General features: G+C 42.2%; 1 protein-coding gene across 1 annotated transcript in view; it reads left to right on the top strand.

The window, feature by feature from the left end:
• Positions 1-13,120, top strand: part of LOC137413341 (uncharacterized) — a 75,664-nt gene extending 62,544 nt beyond the window's left edge. Inside the window, exons 7-13 of the mRNA XM_068098737.2 lie at positions 1,539-1,648; positions 1,796-1,844; positions 1,965-1,998; positions 4,646-4,691; positions 4,800-4,899; positions 8,258-8,315; positions 9,276-13,120. Of these exons, the coding sequence (XP_067954838.2) occupies positions 1,539-1,648; positions 1,796-1,844; positions 1,965-1,998; positions 4,646-4,691; positions 4,800-4,899; positions 8,258-8,315; positions 9,276-9,310 (432 nt within the window). The 3' untranslated portion in view covers positions 9,311-13,120. The remainder of the gene's footprint in view (positions 1-1,538; positions 1,649-1,795; positions 1,845-1,964; positions 1,999-4,645; positions 4,692-4,799; positions 4,900-8,257; positions 8,316-9,275) is intronic.
• The last annotated feature ends 785 nt before the right edge of the window (positions 13,121-13,905 follow it).

The following is a 13,905-nucleotide window of genomic DNA, read 5'->3' as shown; positions in this document are numbered from 1 at the left end:
AATTTTCAACACGTCCCTAAACCACCGCCATCCGGCCAGGCAGTGCCAGATACCTTCCTCTCATTTTCCGGGCAGTGTCGATTACCCCCTCTAGTGTACCATAACCTTTACACAACATTGATGCTGCTGAAGCAGTTTCTTAACAATCGTTAGCAGCGTCGGTTTTCTCTCTGCTCACCTTCACTCCTTCATTCCTCTTTTCTCCCGCCTCTGGAACAAACTCCCTCACTCTCTTCAATCCCACTCCACCCTCCAAGTCTTTAAAACAGCTGTTCACCACCATCTCTTATCTTCCCCCATCCAAAACCTTGATCTTTTCTACCCCCGCTAATTTCACCCCAATTCCACTTTTTGAAATACCAACTTTTGTCCTGGAATTCCTTGGTGTCCTTGTGCTTTATACTTCTCCCTCCCCCCCCCCCCCTTCCCACGCCTCCTCCCCCCGGGCCCTCTCCCTTCCACACATCTCCCTGCTCTCGGATGTTGTGTGTGTGCGCTTCCCCTTTTCTCCCCATCTTGTCTTCCGCTCCCTCTTTTTGTGTATTTTGTTTGTCTGGTCGATTTGTTTGTGAAGTTAATGTTAGCTCTTTCACGAGCCTCGATTCAGTATACAAAAAAAAAAAAAAAAAAAAAAAAGGTTATACTGGGTGGTTTGGCATTGTCTTCCCAACATTGTTTGTCCATGCTCTATCTATCTATAATTCCAGCAATCTCTGTGTGTGTGTATGTTTGTTTGTGACCGCTGTTTCTCGACAACCACGGGTCCGATATACTTTAAACTTGCCAGGTATATTGCTGGGGACCCGAGGATGTGCCTTTTCAAGGTTTCATATTAATCGGACAAGTACTTACCGAGCTATGTCCAAAAAACGATTCAACCAATCAGAGAACAGCAAGCTATCGCGTGTGCCGAACGTGGCGAACACACTCTGCCTCGGACGGCACATTTGAGAGCGTATTCATTTATTTCACGTTGGCAAACTATGTTGCCGCTATGTTGGCGTTAAACTATGTTTTAAAACTAATTAAAACCATTCCATGTAAATAGAGGGGGGGGATTGTCACTGTACTCGCAAGCCGTTCGCCGTTCGCTTTGGCGTTGCGAATGGACCAAAACATTTCATGGACCAAACCATTTCATGTAAAGCGTTCGCCGTTCGCTTTGGCGTTGCGAATGGACCAAAACATTTCATGAACCAAACCATTTCATGTAAATAGAGGGGGGGGGTTGTCACCGTACTCGCACCCACGTACCCACGTACCCACGTACGGGCATTGCACCCACGTACGGGCATGCCCTAGTCCTTTTAATGTTGTGTGTCAAGCAAGGAAGCAGCATGTACTGATTTTTAAGTCTCCAGCATGACTCAAATGGTTTTGAATCACCGACGTCCTAGACTCAAAGCGGATGCTCTAACCTTTATGCCACTGATTCTGGTTGTGTTTATATGGTATGTATGTATGTATGTATGTAAAATGAATAATGTCACCCCCACCCCTCCCCACCTGGCCTTTCTTCTATTAATCCAAATCTGTAGCCGGATGAGGGGTCGGGAAGTGGCGGGTCAAGCAGCAGCGTCGGTTCGACCACAGCTGGAGGAGGTGGAGGCAACCTGATGCAAGAAATGAGTGAGAAGCTGAAAAGACGGTAAGTCAGTGTGGTTGCCATAAATTATAATAGACTTTTATTCCTTGGTTGCTTCATGCAAACCTTACATCTGGACAAATTGACGATATGCATGAATTGATTACCCATGCCGCCCCCAACCCTCCCCATTTCGCTTCCATCTTGCAGCCGGAAAACTGTTGCAAAATCATTGCCACAGGACAATGCTGAGGTGCCGGTAAGGTTATGTTATTCCAATAGAGCTCATAATAATGATAACGCTGAACAAATGACATTTGTAAGACAATAATCCATTGGGCATTATTTGCTACAGTTGGCCCTCATTTATATTTTGCAGGATGAAGGAGAAAGCAACATCAGGCAGAATGCAGGTGAGAACGGAAACCTGGGGAATCCTATCATGCATTCATCTGATACTCATTCTTCATCCTGCCAATTAAACAAGTGCATGAAGCTGGAATACGAGGGTGTTCAAATAGTTTTACAAACGCAATATTCACAAGTTCAAGACACACCAAGGTTCTTTTTATTTTTCATTACACACCAAGGTACTTGTTTAAAAACATTGCCTCAAACAGGGAACCATGATTGTCATGGGGCCCGCAAGGCTAACCCCCGCTCTAGTGGGGAAAATGGCCTTAAAACGATCATTCATTCATTCATTTCATTCACCGTATACAAGTTTAGATAATTCATAAAAAATATGTTTTTTTTATTTACATATATTTTTTGTGTGTGTGTGTTTTTTAGTGTGACTTGTTAGGGCTGGGAAAGATACCGTAGAGGTTTGTGCACTCACCTTTAAGCTGTCTAGCCTGGGTTCAAATCGTGACGCAGTTATAAAATTTGATCTGCTATAACCTACAGTGGGTATTTTGCATCAGAGTGTACCTACAGAGGGCCAACCATGCTACCACGCAGTCTCATGCAGGATACGAAAGAAGAAGATGACAGACAGGGCAATTCTTAAATTGGTGTGCCGTCCCTCGAAATGAGGACGTTAAGACGAAGGATTTGACTACAAGCACTGGTTGTTGGTTGAGATCCCTAGTCTTTTGCGAAGAGTAGGCGAGTTAGCACCGGCACCCTGAAAATGTTATAAATTCCTACTACCTCGCTCAGCCTGTTCGTGAAAGGATTGCGCCAAAAACGTTCCACTGCCAATTCCACAAGAAGGTGGGAAAAATTGGGGCCATTTACAAAGTTAGTAGACCCAAGATGTTTTGCACAGCCCTGGCCACCTTGGTCTCAGAGTTTGGAGGCAGAAAGCTTTAAATTATGGCGTTTTTAACTTTCAGGTTGCATAATAATGGGATTGCATTCTTTTTTCTGAAGTATAATTTGTTTCAATCAGAAATGTAGGTAGGACCTGAGTCTTTGTACTTGGGGTTGAGTGTGAATTTTGTGGAAAAAAATTTTTCTGGACCTGACTTGTAGTGGGGCGGCTTAGCCCAAATATTCAAAAGAATTGTGCATTTTGTGATACAAGCACCAAATTTGGCACAAATGTACATTAATATGTTGCGAACATTTTCAGATATTGGGCCACTTGAAATTCCGTAATTTTTTTTTTTAAATTTTTTCAAATTTCGTAATTTCAAATTTTTCGGGTGACACCGTCACAATTTCGGTCTTCGAGGCCGGCCGATAGGCAAAGTGTGACCGGAAGGGACGAGGTTCTCCTGACCACGTGGCCCTCGATCTGGGAAGCGAGAGGCGTTCCATTAGTGGACGCGCCCCTCACGCCCGACTTTTGGGCGGCCCCGGCAGGCCGTTTGTTTTGACGTTCCGTGACAGGCCCCGCACCCCCACCTCCGGGCCGACCGGAAGCTTGTGCTGAGTACATCATACCTGAACAACTCAGTGAGGCAGAACACAGCAGTGCACACCAGGGTGACCCCTTCAGTGCATAAACCAATTAACCTGTCCACTGCAGGGCATATAGAAATGAAGTTATTTTCTGCATATAATAATAATATAAGTTCAGTTCTATATAACAATTTCTGTTATCACCACTACCACTACAACTACCACTACTACAAGCTTTGTCTGGAATTTTGTGGACTAACAGACAAACAGACATACAGACAAGCTGGGATCAAAACATTACCTCCTTCCACCATTGAGTGTAGAGGTAAACATCATGGAAATTATATCATGCCCTAGATTTAATTCATGCTTACCCGTGTATTTGCTTCACTGGTTCACAAGGTCTTTTGCATACATGTAATTCAGACTCTCGTCTTCATTGCTGACCACACAATGTTCGCAACATATTAATGTACATTTGTGCCAAATTTGGTGCTTGTATCACAAAATGCACAATTCTTTTGAATATTTGGGCTAAGCCGCCCCACTATATCGGCCGGCCTCGAAGACCGAAATTGTGACGGTGTCACCCGAAAAATTAGAAATTACGAAATTTGAAAAAATTTGAAAAAAAAAATTACGGAATTTCAAGTGGCCCAATATCTGAAAATGTTCGCAACATATTAATGTACATTTGTGCCAAATTTGGTGCTTGTATCACAAAATGCACAACAGGTTTGCTATGCTGCTACACTATTGGGATGTAATCCTTTTTGTATTTGAAAGTACTTGAAAAGTACTTGCAAAGAATAGAGCATGGACAATCCCCATCTGTTGACATCCATGCGGAGGAGGTGGGGAAATTCCCCGCTGATTACGGTGAGAAAAGCGGCGCCATTGTTATGACGTCACTGTTACGCAGAGTATCCCAGGAAGTGACAGTAGTGACGGCGCTTGCCCCCAAGCTCAGTGGCTGTTGTGTGTGTGTGTGTGTGTGTGTGTGTGTGTGTGTGTGTGTGTGTGTGTGTGTGTGTGTGTGTGTGTGTGTGTGTGTGTGTGTGTGTGTGTGTGTGTGTGTGTACGCGCACGCGCACGCGCGTCAGCTCTATTACAAGCCTCAGCCCATGTATAAAAAAAGAAATTGTTCCGATCAGAACATCAAATGGGGCAATCATTGCCTCTGCTTTGATTTTGTTCTACCCTCATCAGATGGAGCGGGGAGACGAAGAGACTCTCCTGCAGGCATGATAACCAGGTAAGCTCATTATAATTCATAAAATTTACATTGTCTTATCTCAACTTAGCAACCTGTGTATTTGTCTCTCTGTTGATCATGACATAAGTTGTTGTCTATCTACACTAGGGCCAAGCCAGCAGAGATGGGCGTCGGAAACGGGGAAAGCCGACGTGTCGGTGGTCGTGACGAGTTAACTCAGAATTGTGACTACAACCGTCTGAAACAGGTGCAATTATATCGGTAGTGATGTCATCATCGTTTGTGACATGAGGTAGTGCGGATGCGATAAATTATCTCACTGCAATCGTGTTAGTGAACTTGTTAACACTTATTTCACTTGAAGTTGATGACGAACGCTCAGAAGAGCTTGGCAATGCACATACGAAGGATCCGTTAAATGTCTACTGCAAGATCATGGATTTTCTTAAAGCCATTTTTCATAAAAACCAAGGCCTATATGTTACGACCGCTTCAACAAGCAGCTTCTTAAATTGCTCTTTTATCACCAATTCCATTTATCATCGATAAAACGTAATTGAGGGAGTACATTATATATCTAGAAAGAAGGAAACCTGCCGTTTTACAGTACTATGTCTCTGAAGTTGTCCCGATCGTGCATGCGCAGAAAGCAGTGAGATATTATTTTTTTACTCTGCTTGCCTGGCAGACAAATAGAATTGAAAATCATTCCAAACAGGAAAAGTACTGTTTTTAAGGATGTCATAAATGACACAAACAACAGGCACGAAGAACTAATGTAACGTGTTAGATGGGTGATGTAATCGACACTGGGTAAGTGGCGGTAAATTTAGGATTCCATTTATTTATACGACCTTTACAATCTTTATTTTATTTAAATTGAATTATATACTTGAACACTGTAGAACACAAATCACCTTTTTGTCACTTCCAAGAACCTCCAGTTTTGCAGTACTGCAAAGTACTGTTTTGCAATACTGTTTTGTTTTTGTTTTACAGTACTGTTTTGCAGCTGCAGTACTGCAAACCTACAGTTTTGCAGTACTCCAGTATGTACTATAATAGTACATACTTTATAGACATTCTCGCATTATAATAGTATATACTTTATGGGCATGCTCGCATTGTAATAGTACATAATTTATAGACATTGGTAAATAAGATGGTGTTGAAGAATGGCGTATAAGATTGCTTCAATATTGTGAAACATCCGGAATTTTTTTAACGATCTTTAAAATCATAATTTTAATTAAATTGAAATATAGGTATAGACTTGCCAGCTTAGGATCCTAGGATCCTGGGTTCGAATCCCGGTCGATCGCTGAATTAACGCCAGGGGGGTTGACTCAGCCTGTCATCCTTCCGAGGTCGGCTAATTGAGTACCAGTTCACTGGTAATTCCCTGTTTGTCGTAAAAGGTGACAAAAAGGGTTGGCGGCAGGAAGGGCATCCGGCCGTAAAATATTGCTTCAAAAAGGGGACCAACAAAAACAACAACAACCACCGTGCCCGAAAAAGGCCAACCCCTGCTTTGCGGGGAAAAATGGCCTCTAAAGGTGGTTTTTTATAGACTTGAACACTGCGCAAGGTAACGTGTTCTATTAACTCTCTAGTATTGTATAGATTAAGGGTCCAATTGTACGTATTTAATAGATGTACAAACATATTTTATAGATACACATATTTCACTGACGTAGACATATTTTATGGTACACACTTTATAGATGCACTCACGGTCTTAATAAACGTACTCGCATTCTTAATAGTACATCCTTTCGAGACAAAAACACCTCGCATGGTTCTACCCTGAAGAACGTTGATTAGTTATAGAGAGAGATCTTTGTCCTGGATAACCTTTTTTGAAAATTAAAATAAAATAAAGTTTAAGAAAACCCATAAAAACGTAGCACGTGCCGAGTAAACACACTTGCCGCCATTGTTTGTATGCACATGTTCTGAGCCAATCAGTTGGAAGTGGTTTGTGTGTTAAACTTGGCGACGTCGACCATTAGAACAATTCTCAACAATGCAAACAAGATAAAAGCTTCTGCACATTCCACCACTTCAGTATCTAAAACAAAGTTTTCAATGAGCAATCTTTCAATGAGCAATTTGCCAGAGAGGATGGAGATCTGGTAAAGCTTGGGTCGACAAGCAGTAACTTGCACAGTATCCGTATCAGTGGTGACGCTGCGAGTGATGACAACCAGGCAGCCCTTGAATTCCCCCAAGCGGTTGTTTACCATCTGTATTTTCATTAGCGCCATTACCGATACCCCCAATGAAGTCCTCATATAACCTCAAAATGTGTAGTAGAACTATACTCGCATTGTAATATTATGTACTTTATAGACATTCTCACATTGTAATAGTGCATACTTTGAAGACATGCTCGCATTGTAATGGTACATACTTTATCGACATTCTCACATTGTAATAGTGCATACTTTGAAGACATGCTCGCATTGTAATGGTACATACTTTATAGACATTCTCACATTGTAATAGTACATATTTTATAGACATTCTCGCATTGTAATAGTACATACTTTATAGACATTCTCGCATTGTAATAGTAAATACTGTTACGGCCCGGGGTTCGGGTCTACTACGAGGGGGTTAGCCTCCATTCCCTCCCAAACTTACCGGACCTGCAGCTGCCACGCACAAATAACTTCGTACTTTGGCAGGTTGCGAACCAGCAACTACGAACGCCAATTGGTCCGTCGCGTGATAGCAGGGTCCATCCTCTAACTCCGCTTACCTGTACCACGTGACGGTTTCAATCGGGGAACGTACCTTCCCTCTGGTGATGTACCACTTTCTTTTGTTCTTGGATCGAAATTTAGATGGCTGAGCAGCCGTTGGTACTCGCCGGGCTAATGCTAATTTTGTTACGGCAGATCATTACTCTGGGTGCGAGCAATGGCGGACCAATGGAAGAAAAGACATTCACGGACAGAGATAAAGGAAACGTTTCACGATTCAATTTATTTACAGATATTTACAGTGAAACTTATCGATAGGAAAGAAAAAAGGACAAGAGGCAGAAGCATAGCTTGATCTACGCCTTATGACGATTACTGTGAATAAACACAACAAGGGCGCCCAACACACATTCGCGGGGGAGAGGAGGGGACGAACGTTGGGATCCTGTTAGCAAAATGGACACGATGTTACCATATGCTTCTCCTCGCGACGCCTTTTTGTCTCGACCTCACCAACGTCCATACTTTATGGACGCGCTCGCATTGTAATAGTACATACTTTATAGACATGCTCGCATTCTATAGTACATACTTTATAGTGGTACGCGGTTGAAAAAAGATAATGTGTAATACCGGTACTGGCTTACCACCAGGTGGCGTTGGTGGCCTACATTAGCAGATTCTGTGTGGACAGATAGATAAACAAACGGACCCAAAATGCAACACCCTCCCCTCTGACGAGGATCAGTGGTATAGATTGTATCATACTTACTGCTCACTGCCCCATGCAAGTTTCCTTGCTGAAGTCCGTTTTTTAGTTAATGCTGAACATGCATTGGGAATTATTTTTGTTGTGGCAACTGTTGCTGTGCACATGATGTGCATACTGGTGTGCAGGACATTATGGATGATGTTCGGAGAGAACTGCAGACGATGAAGGAGGAGATAATTGCTGGTAGGTTAATGCTGGACAAAGTGTACCATTATAAGAGGTTTATATGGTTGTGTACTCGTTAGGTCATGTCCGGGTTGAAATGGGAGGTAATAGGATGGTGATACTGGATTATAATAAAGATGGCACAATTGGGATTCCCTTTATTGGAATTATGTGCTTGATTGGTAATTGTTATAGGTTGGCCTGATTATTATAAGTAAATCAATGTTGTTGGAGCACTGGTATACGATGGGATGTTATGTATGACTGATGGACCAAATGGCCTTTTTCTGGGTCTTGTTTGATGTCACTCATTATACACAGGTATGACAATCCACCTGTTCAGAACAGCACAGGGTTTGTTTGTTTTCTTTACAGGAGTGAGACTCATGGAAGAGCAATGTAGATCTGACAGTGGGACAAAAAGCAAGGGAATGAACAAACAGGAGAAGAGGAAAGTGAAAAGCATTCGGAACTCTGAAACTAGGTTAATGGGGGTAATCTAGATAATGGATCAGGATGGGGCATGACAAGAGGTGGCGGTGTAGATTTTGCTTGATGCCCTGGAGGGAAGAGTGAGACAGAACAGCCTCTGGAAGACGGTTACATCGACAGGAGAGCATCCTGGAGTAGGTAGTGAGGGTCGGAGGACTGAGAGAGCAGAGGGAGAAATGTCGGAGAAGAGGTGCTGAAAAACATAAACCACTGACTTGCCTCCGATTGAGGACAACAGACCTTGTTCTTCGGCCTCAACATGGGAGATTCCAATAATTGAGAGCGTTCGATTCCGCAGAATCCAGGAGAGACCGATGTGATGCTGGGGCGCCAACCCATGGCAGAGAGCTGTAATCAATTGAATGAAGGACAAAGGGTTTCAGTGTTGTCAGTAGCCAGCCCTATTTTATGAGATTTGTACTCTCATCTAATGTTATTTTTCTGTATCATCCTGTGTTCTAATCTTCCTCCCGTCCCCGCCCCCAGCTATCCGTTCAGAATTGGGAAAAATCAATACATGATTATGAAGGCGACAGCTCATCGCTAGGTCGTGAGATGACATCTTTTAACACTCCCTCTTCCGTTTCTCTTTTACTCCTGCATTATTTCTCGAACCTTCAGCCCTCTCTCAACATCACCTACCTTCACAACCGCTACTGAACTCTTTAAGCATTGATCTACAATTCGGTTTTAAAGATTGATTGCTTTTTCTTTTCTAAATCTGCTTAAATATATTTTCTACTTGCTGCATGGTTTTAATGTGAACTTTTGAAAACCGATGAGACTGTTGGCCATTTCCCCTTTAGGCTGGTGGCCTATGATGATGCCCTGTAGAGATCTCTCCCTGGATTGATGATTCACCTTGATTTATCATTCTACCTTTTCTTCTCAATTCTACCTTCCTTGTGAGTGGTTAATCCGCTCATTGTGCTCATGAATGCAGGGTGTGTTTTTGGCTTTACGTTGGGATTTTCTGTTTTTAATGTTTGTATACTGGTGTTAAAATGAAAATGTGAAAATCCATGTGACCAATTGCACACTGGCTCTTTGGCGTGGTGATCCATAGTATCCCACAGGAGCCATCTCGTATTCCATTGTCTTTTCATAAAAACCAAATATCCCATTTCAAGAACAACTGCAAATATTAATTTGTGCAAAAGTAAGATAAATTCTGGATTTGCACCTTATTAGACCAGCAAAAAAAGGATTAATTGTTCGGAAGGCAAATAGAGCGACTAAGGATGAAAGAAAAATGTGTTTCACGAAATGTGGTCTTTTGAAAGAAAAAAAAACGAAAAAAAAAATGGAATCCTCCTTTTATTTGCATTTCCAAATACAATTAATTCTGCATTTCAGTGTTCAAGCAAAAGGGATGACAATTAATTCAAAGTTTTCAAAATATTTCAGGCACTTGACAATCAATCCATCCATCCTGTCCCATAGCAGTAAGGTCGTAGGGTCAAACAATGAAATCGATTGTTAAATAAGGTGAAGAAAAAAATACAGTGCATTCACAAAGTATTCAGACCCCTTCACTTTTTTCACATTTTGTTATGTTGCAGCCTTTCGCTGAAATCGTTTAAATTCATTTTTTCCCTCATCAATCGACACAATACCCCGTAATGACAAAGAGAAAACAGGATTTTAGAAAGTTTTGCAAATTTATTAAAAATAAAAAACTGAAATATCACATTGACATAAGTATTCAGACCCTTTGCTATGACACTTGACATTTAGCTCAGGTGCCTCCCATTTCTCTTGATCATCTTTGAGATGTTTCTACACCTTGATTGGAGTCCACCTGTGGTAAATTCAATTGATTGGACATGATTTGGAAAGGCACACACCTGTCCATATAAGGTCTCACAGCTGAAAATGCATATCAGAGAAAAAACCAAGCCATGAGGTCGAAGGAACTGCCTGCAGAGCTCAGAGCCAGGATTGTGTCGAGGCACAGATCTGGGGAAGCCTACAAAAAAAATCTCTGCTGCATTGAAGGTCCCCAAGAGCACAGTGGCCTCCATAATTCTTAAATTGAATAAGTTTGGAACAACCAGGACTCTTCCTAGAGCTGGCCGCCCGACAAGACTGAGCAATCGGGGGAGAAGGTCCTTGGTAAGAGAGGTGACCAAGAACCCGATGGTCACTCCGGCTGAGCTCCAGAGATCCTGTGTGGAGATGGGAGAAACTTCCAGAAGGACAACCATCACTGCAACACTCCACCGATCTGGGCTTTATGGCAGAGTGGCCAGACGGAAGCCTCTCCTCAGTGAAAGACACAAGAAAACCCGCTTGGAGATTGCAAAAAAGCACTTAAAGGACTCTCAGACTGAGAAACATGATTCTGTGGGCTGTAATTACCAGTGCTGGCAGACAAGGCTCTCCTCCGGCTGAATGTCGTTCTGATGAATGGGGCACACATGGATGCATCACCCTCCATGTGAAACACCACGATGATAGTTTTTAGCTTGGCCGACATTCAACCCCAGGCGAGACAGCTCAAAGGATAGCGCACATTTTTCTAGGCTATCTTGTCAGATACGTAACCACACAGCTGCGTTCAACCTGTGCCTTCTTCAAATTCACAATTTATCTTTCTTAAGTTGGAAAATAAGTTCTCCAATGTCATTATGCACTCCTAAGTAGGTAAAAAGAATTAAGCAAAAATGTGCGGGTGTTGTTTGTTGTTTAGATCTATTTCATATGGATGTGCTTTAGAGCAAACATGATTCCATTTTAAACAAAGTCTATCTCAAGTTTGTGATGTCCTTTGAGGCCTTTAACGTTACACTTTATCTTCTTATGAGTGCAAGCTCCTTAACAACCTTTTTCAATCACTCGAGTCTCACAACTGATTTTCCTCGAGGAGACATGTTGAGAAGTCATCTCAGATCACCCACTTAATTTAATCACTACTGTAAGGATTTGATGCCATGTAGAGAATAGTCGAAGATTGCGTCGCATTGTCGGATATACGGGATGATAAACGCAGAGACAATCGCCAATAATGTGCTATGGCACTAATCATGATGATAATGAGGTTGCCACATTTACATCAACCACATTGTGACCCATTCTGAAAGGAAGAACCCTTAAGCCAGATCCACACCTGAGAAATTGGTTGCGCAACCAAACTGTGAGACTTAATTGCATGCAACTGCTTCACCTGAGTGAGTCACAGCAAGTTTCCTAAATTTGTGATAAAATCATGAGACTTAATTGCAACGGCTTCAAGTGATTCAGTCAGGTTCACAGATTTGTTATCAAATAATGAGACTTAATTGCATGTCAGGTTCACAAATTTGTGATCAAATCACAAGACTTAATTGCATGCAACTGCTCCACCTGAGTGAGAAGCTGTCAGGTTCACAAATTTGTGATCAAATCATGAGACTTAATTGCATGCAACGGATTCACCCAAGTGGCTCAGTCAGGTTCACAAATTTGTGATCAAATCAGGAGAATTAATTGCATGCAACTGCTCCACCCGAGTGAGACGCTGTTAGGTTCACAAATTTGTGATCAAATCACGAGACTTAATTGCATGCAACTGCTTCACCCAAGTGAGTCACAGCAAGTTTCCCAAATTTGTGACCAAATCACGAGAATTAATTGCATGCAACTGCTCCACCCGAGTGAGACGCTGTCAGGTTCACAAATTTGTGATCAAATCACGAGATTAATTGCATGCAACTGTTTCATCTGAGTGAGTCGCAGCTTTGAGTGAGTCACAGCCAGGTTTCCTGGTTAATTTACCACTTATTCACTGCATCTAATTGCAGTCAGGATTGTAACAACGAGTCATCATTCGCAAATGTGCACATGATAATCACTACACTTTCTCTACTGTGAGCAACACTCGGTGCAACACGTTGCAGAAACGTGCACGTGAGTGATTCCGTTGCACGCAACGAAGTTGAGCAACCGGTTGCTGATGTGTCAGTGTGGTCCCAGTTTTAGAGGTGTGATCAGACAAATGAGTCTCCTGTAATTATTACTTTCAGGTTTGAGGTTCACTTTATCTTGGAAACCCTACGGTAACAGTTGGTGTTTTAGGTAACCATCCATCAAATGGTTTAATACACACTGCATTCTTTGCTGTACAGACCTTTTTAGTTTGAATTTCTCTTTTCTAAAACTACAGTACCAACACTGAATGTGTCACTGCCTTGATGTCTTAAATAATGTTAAATTGAATAAAGGTTGTGAAAACGTTTTTTTTAGTTTGATCACAATTTAAAAGTCTGGATTTTTTTCTTTCCCAAATATCTTGCTTTTGCTGCTGTTTGAACTATTGATGCTTTATATAAATAAATGATTGGTTATGGGTCCGTTGCTCCTTCATGCATGATTATTATTTTCTCTGCCTGGTGTTGACTTAGCGGTTAATGTGGCTGGTTTAAGATCTTAGGGTCTTGAGTTTGAACCCCTATTGTGCAGTTGAAATAACGTTGTGGAAACGAGTTTTTTGCAGTTTGAAAACGTTTTTGAAAAACGGTTTTTGATACAGCTCCTGGTCATCTCCATCCCAGGCGAGAGGTTGGTGGCATTATCGGCAAGTCATGCCCACCTCCGTTGCCACCGCCATTTTGTGTGTGTGTATGTGTGTGTGTGTGCCCATTTGTTGGTTGCCTTTTGTAACTGAAGAAAGGCGTTCACATAAAAACATGTGAACCACGTGGTCAATTTGTTCCTGGTCCAGAAGCTGCTGCTCAAATAGCAACCACGATAGGCAGCGTAATTTGATGCCAAGAGACCTCCAAGAGGACCAGAACACTTGCTACCTGCAGCCCAGGTAGGAATTTGGAAGTTAGCCGATGTTCTGGCAACAACTCGTCTATTACACGAAATACTAGGGATCTTTAACATCCACCAACAACTAGTGCTGGTAGCCGAATCTTCCAGCTTAACGTCCTTCTGCCGGATGGCTCTCCCATTAATAAAACAGCAGGATTGCATGTTATAGTTGGGCCGACATTTCAACACAAGCTAGACAGCTCTGGGGTGGGTGTGCATACCCTCTGGGCTATCCTCACAACCCAATGCAACGATGTACAAATTGACCAAATGATGCTGTGGAAGAATAAGGGATAGAGGAAGTATAGTCAGACATAAT

This window comes from Myxine glutinosa, chromosome 1 (assembly GCF_964187855.1).
Source record: "Myxine glutinosa chromosome 1, kmMyxGlut1.1, whole genome shotgun sequence".
In the NCBI taxonomy this organism is placed as follows: domain Eukaryota; kingdom Metazoa; phylum Chordata; class Myxini; order Myxiniformes; family Myxinidae; genus Myxine; species Myxine glutinosa.
Note: the sequence above shows the minus strand (reverse complement) of the source record. Positions and strands in the feature narration are given on the sequence as shown.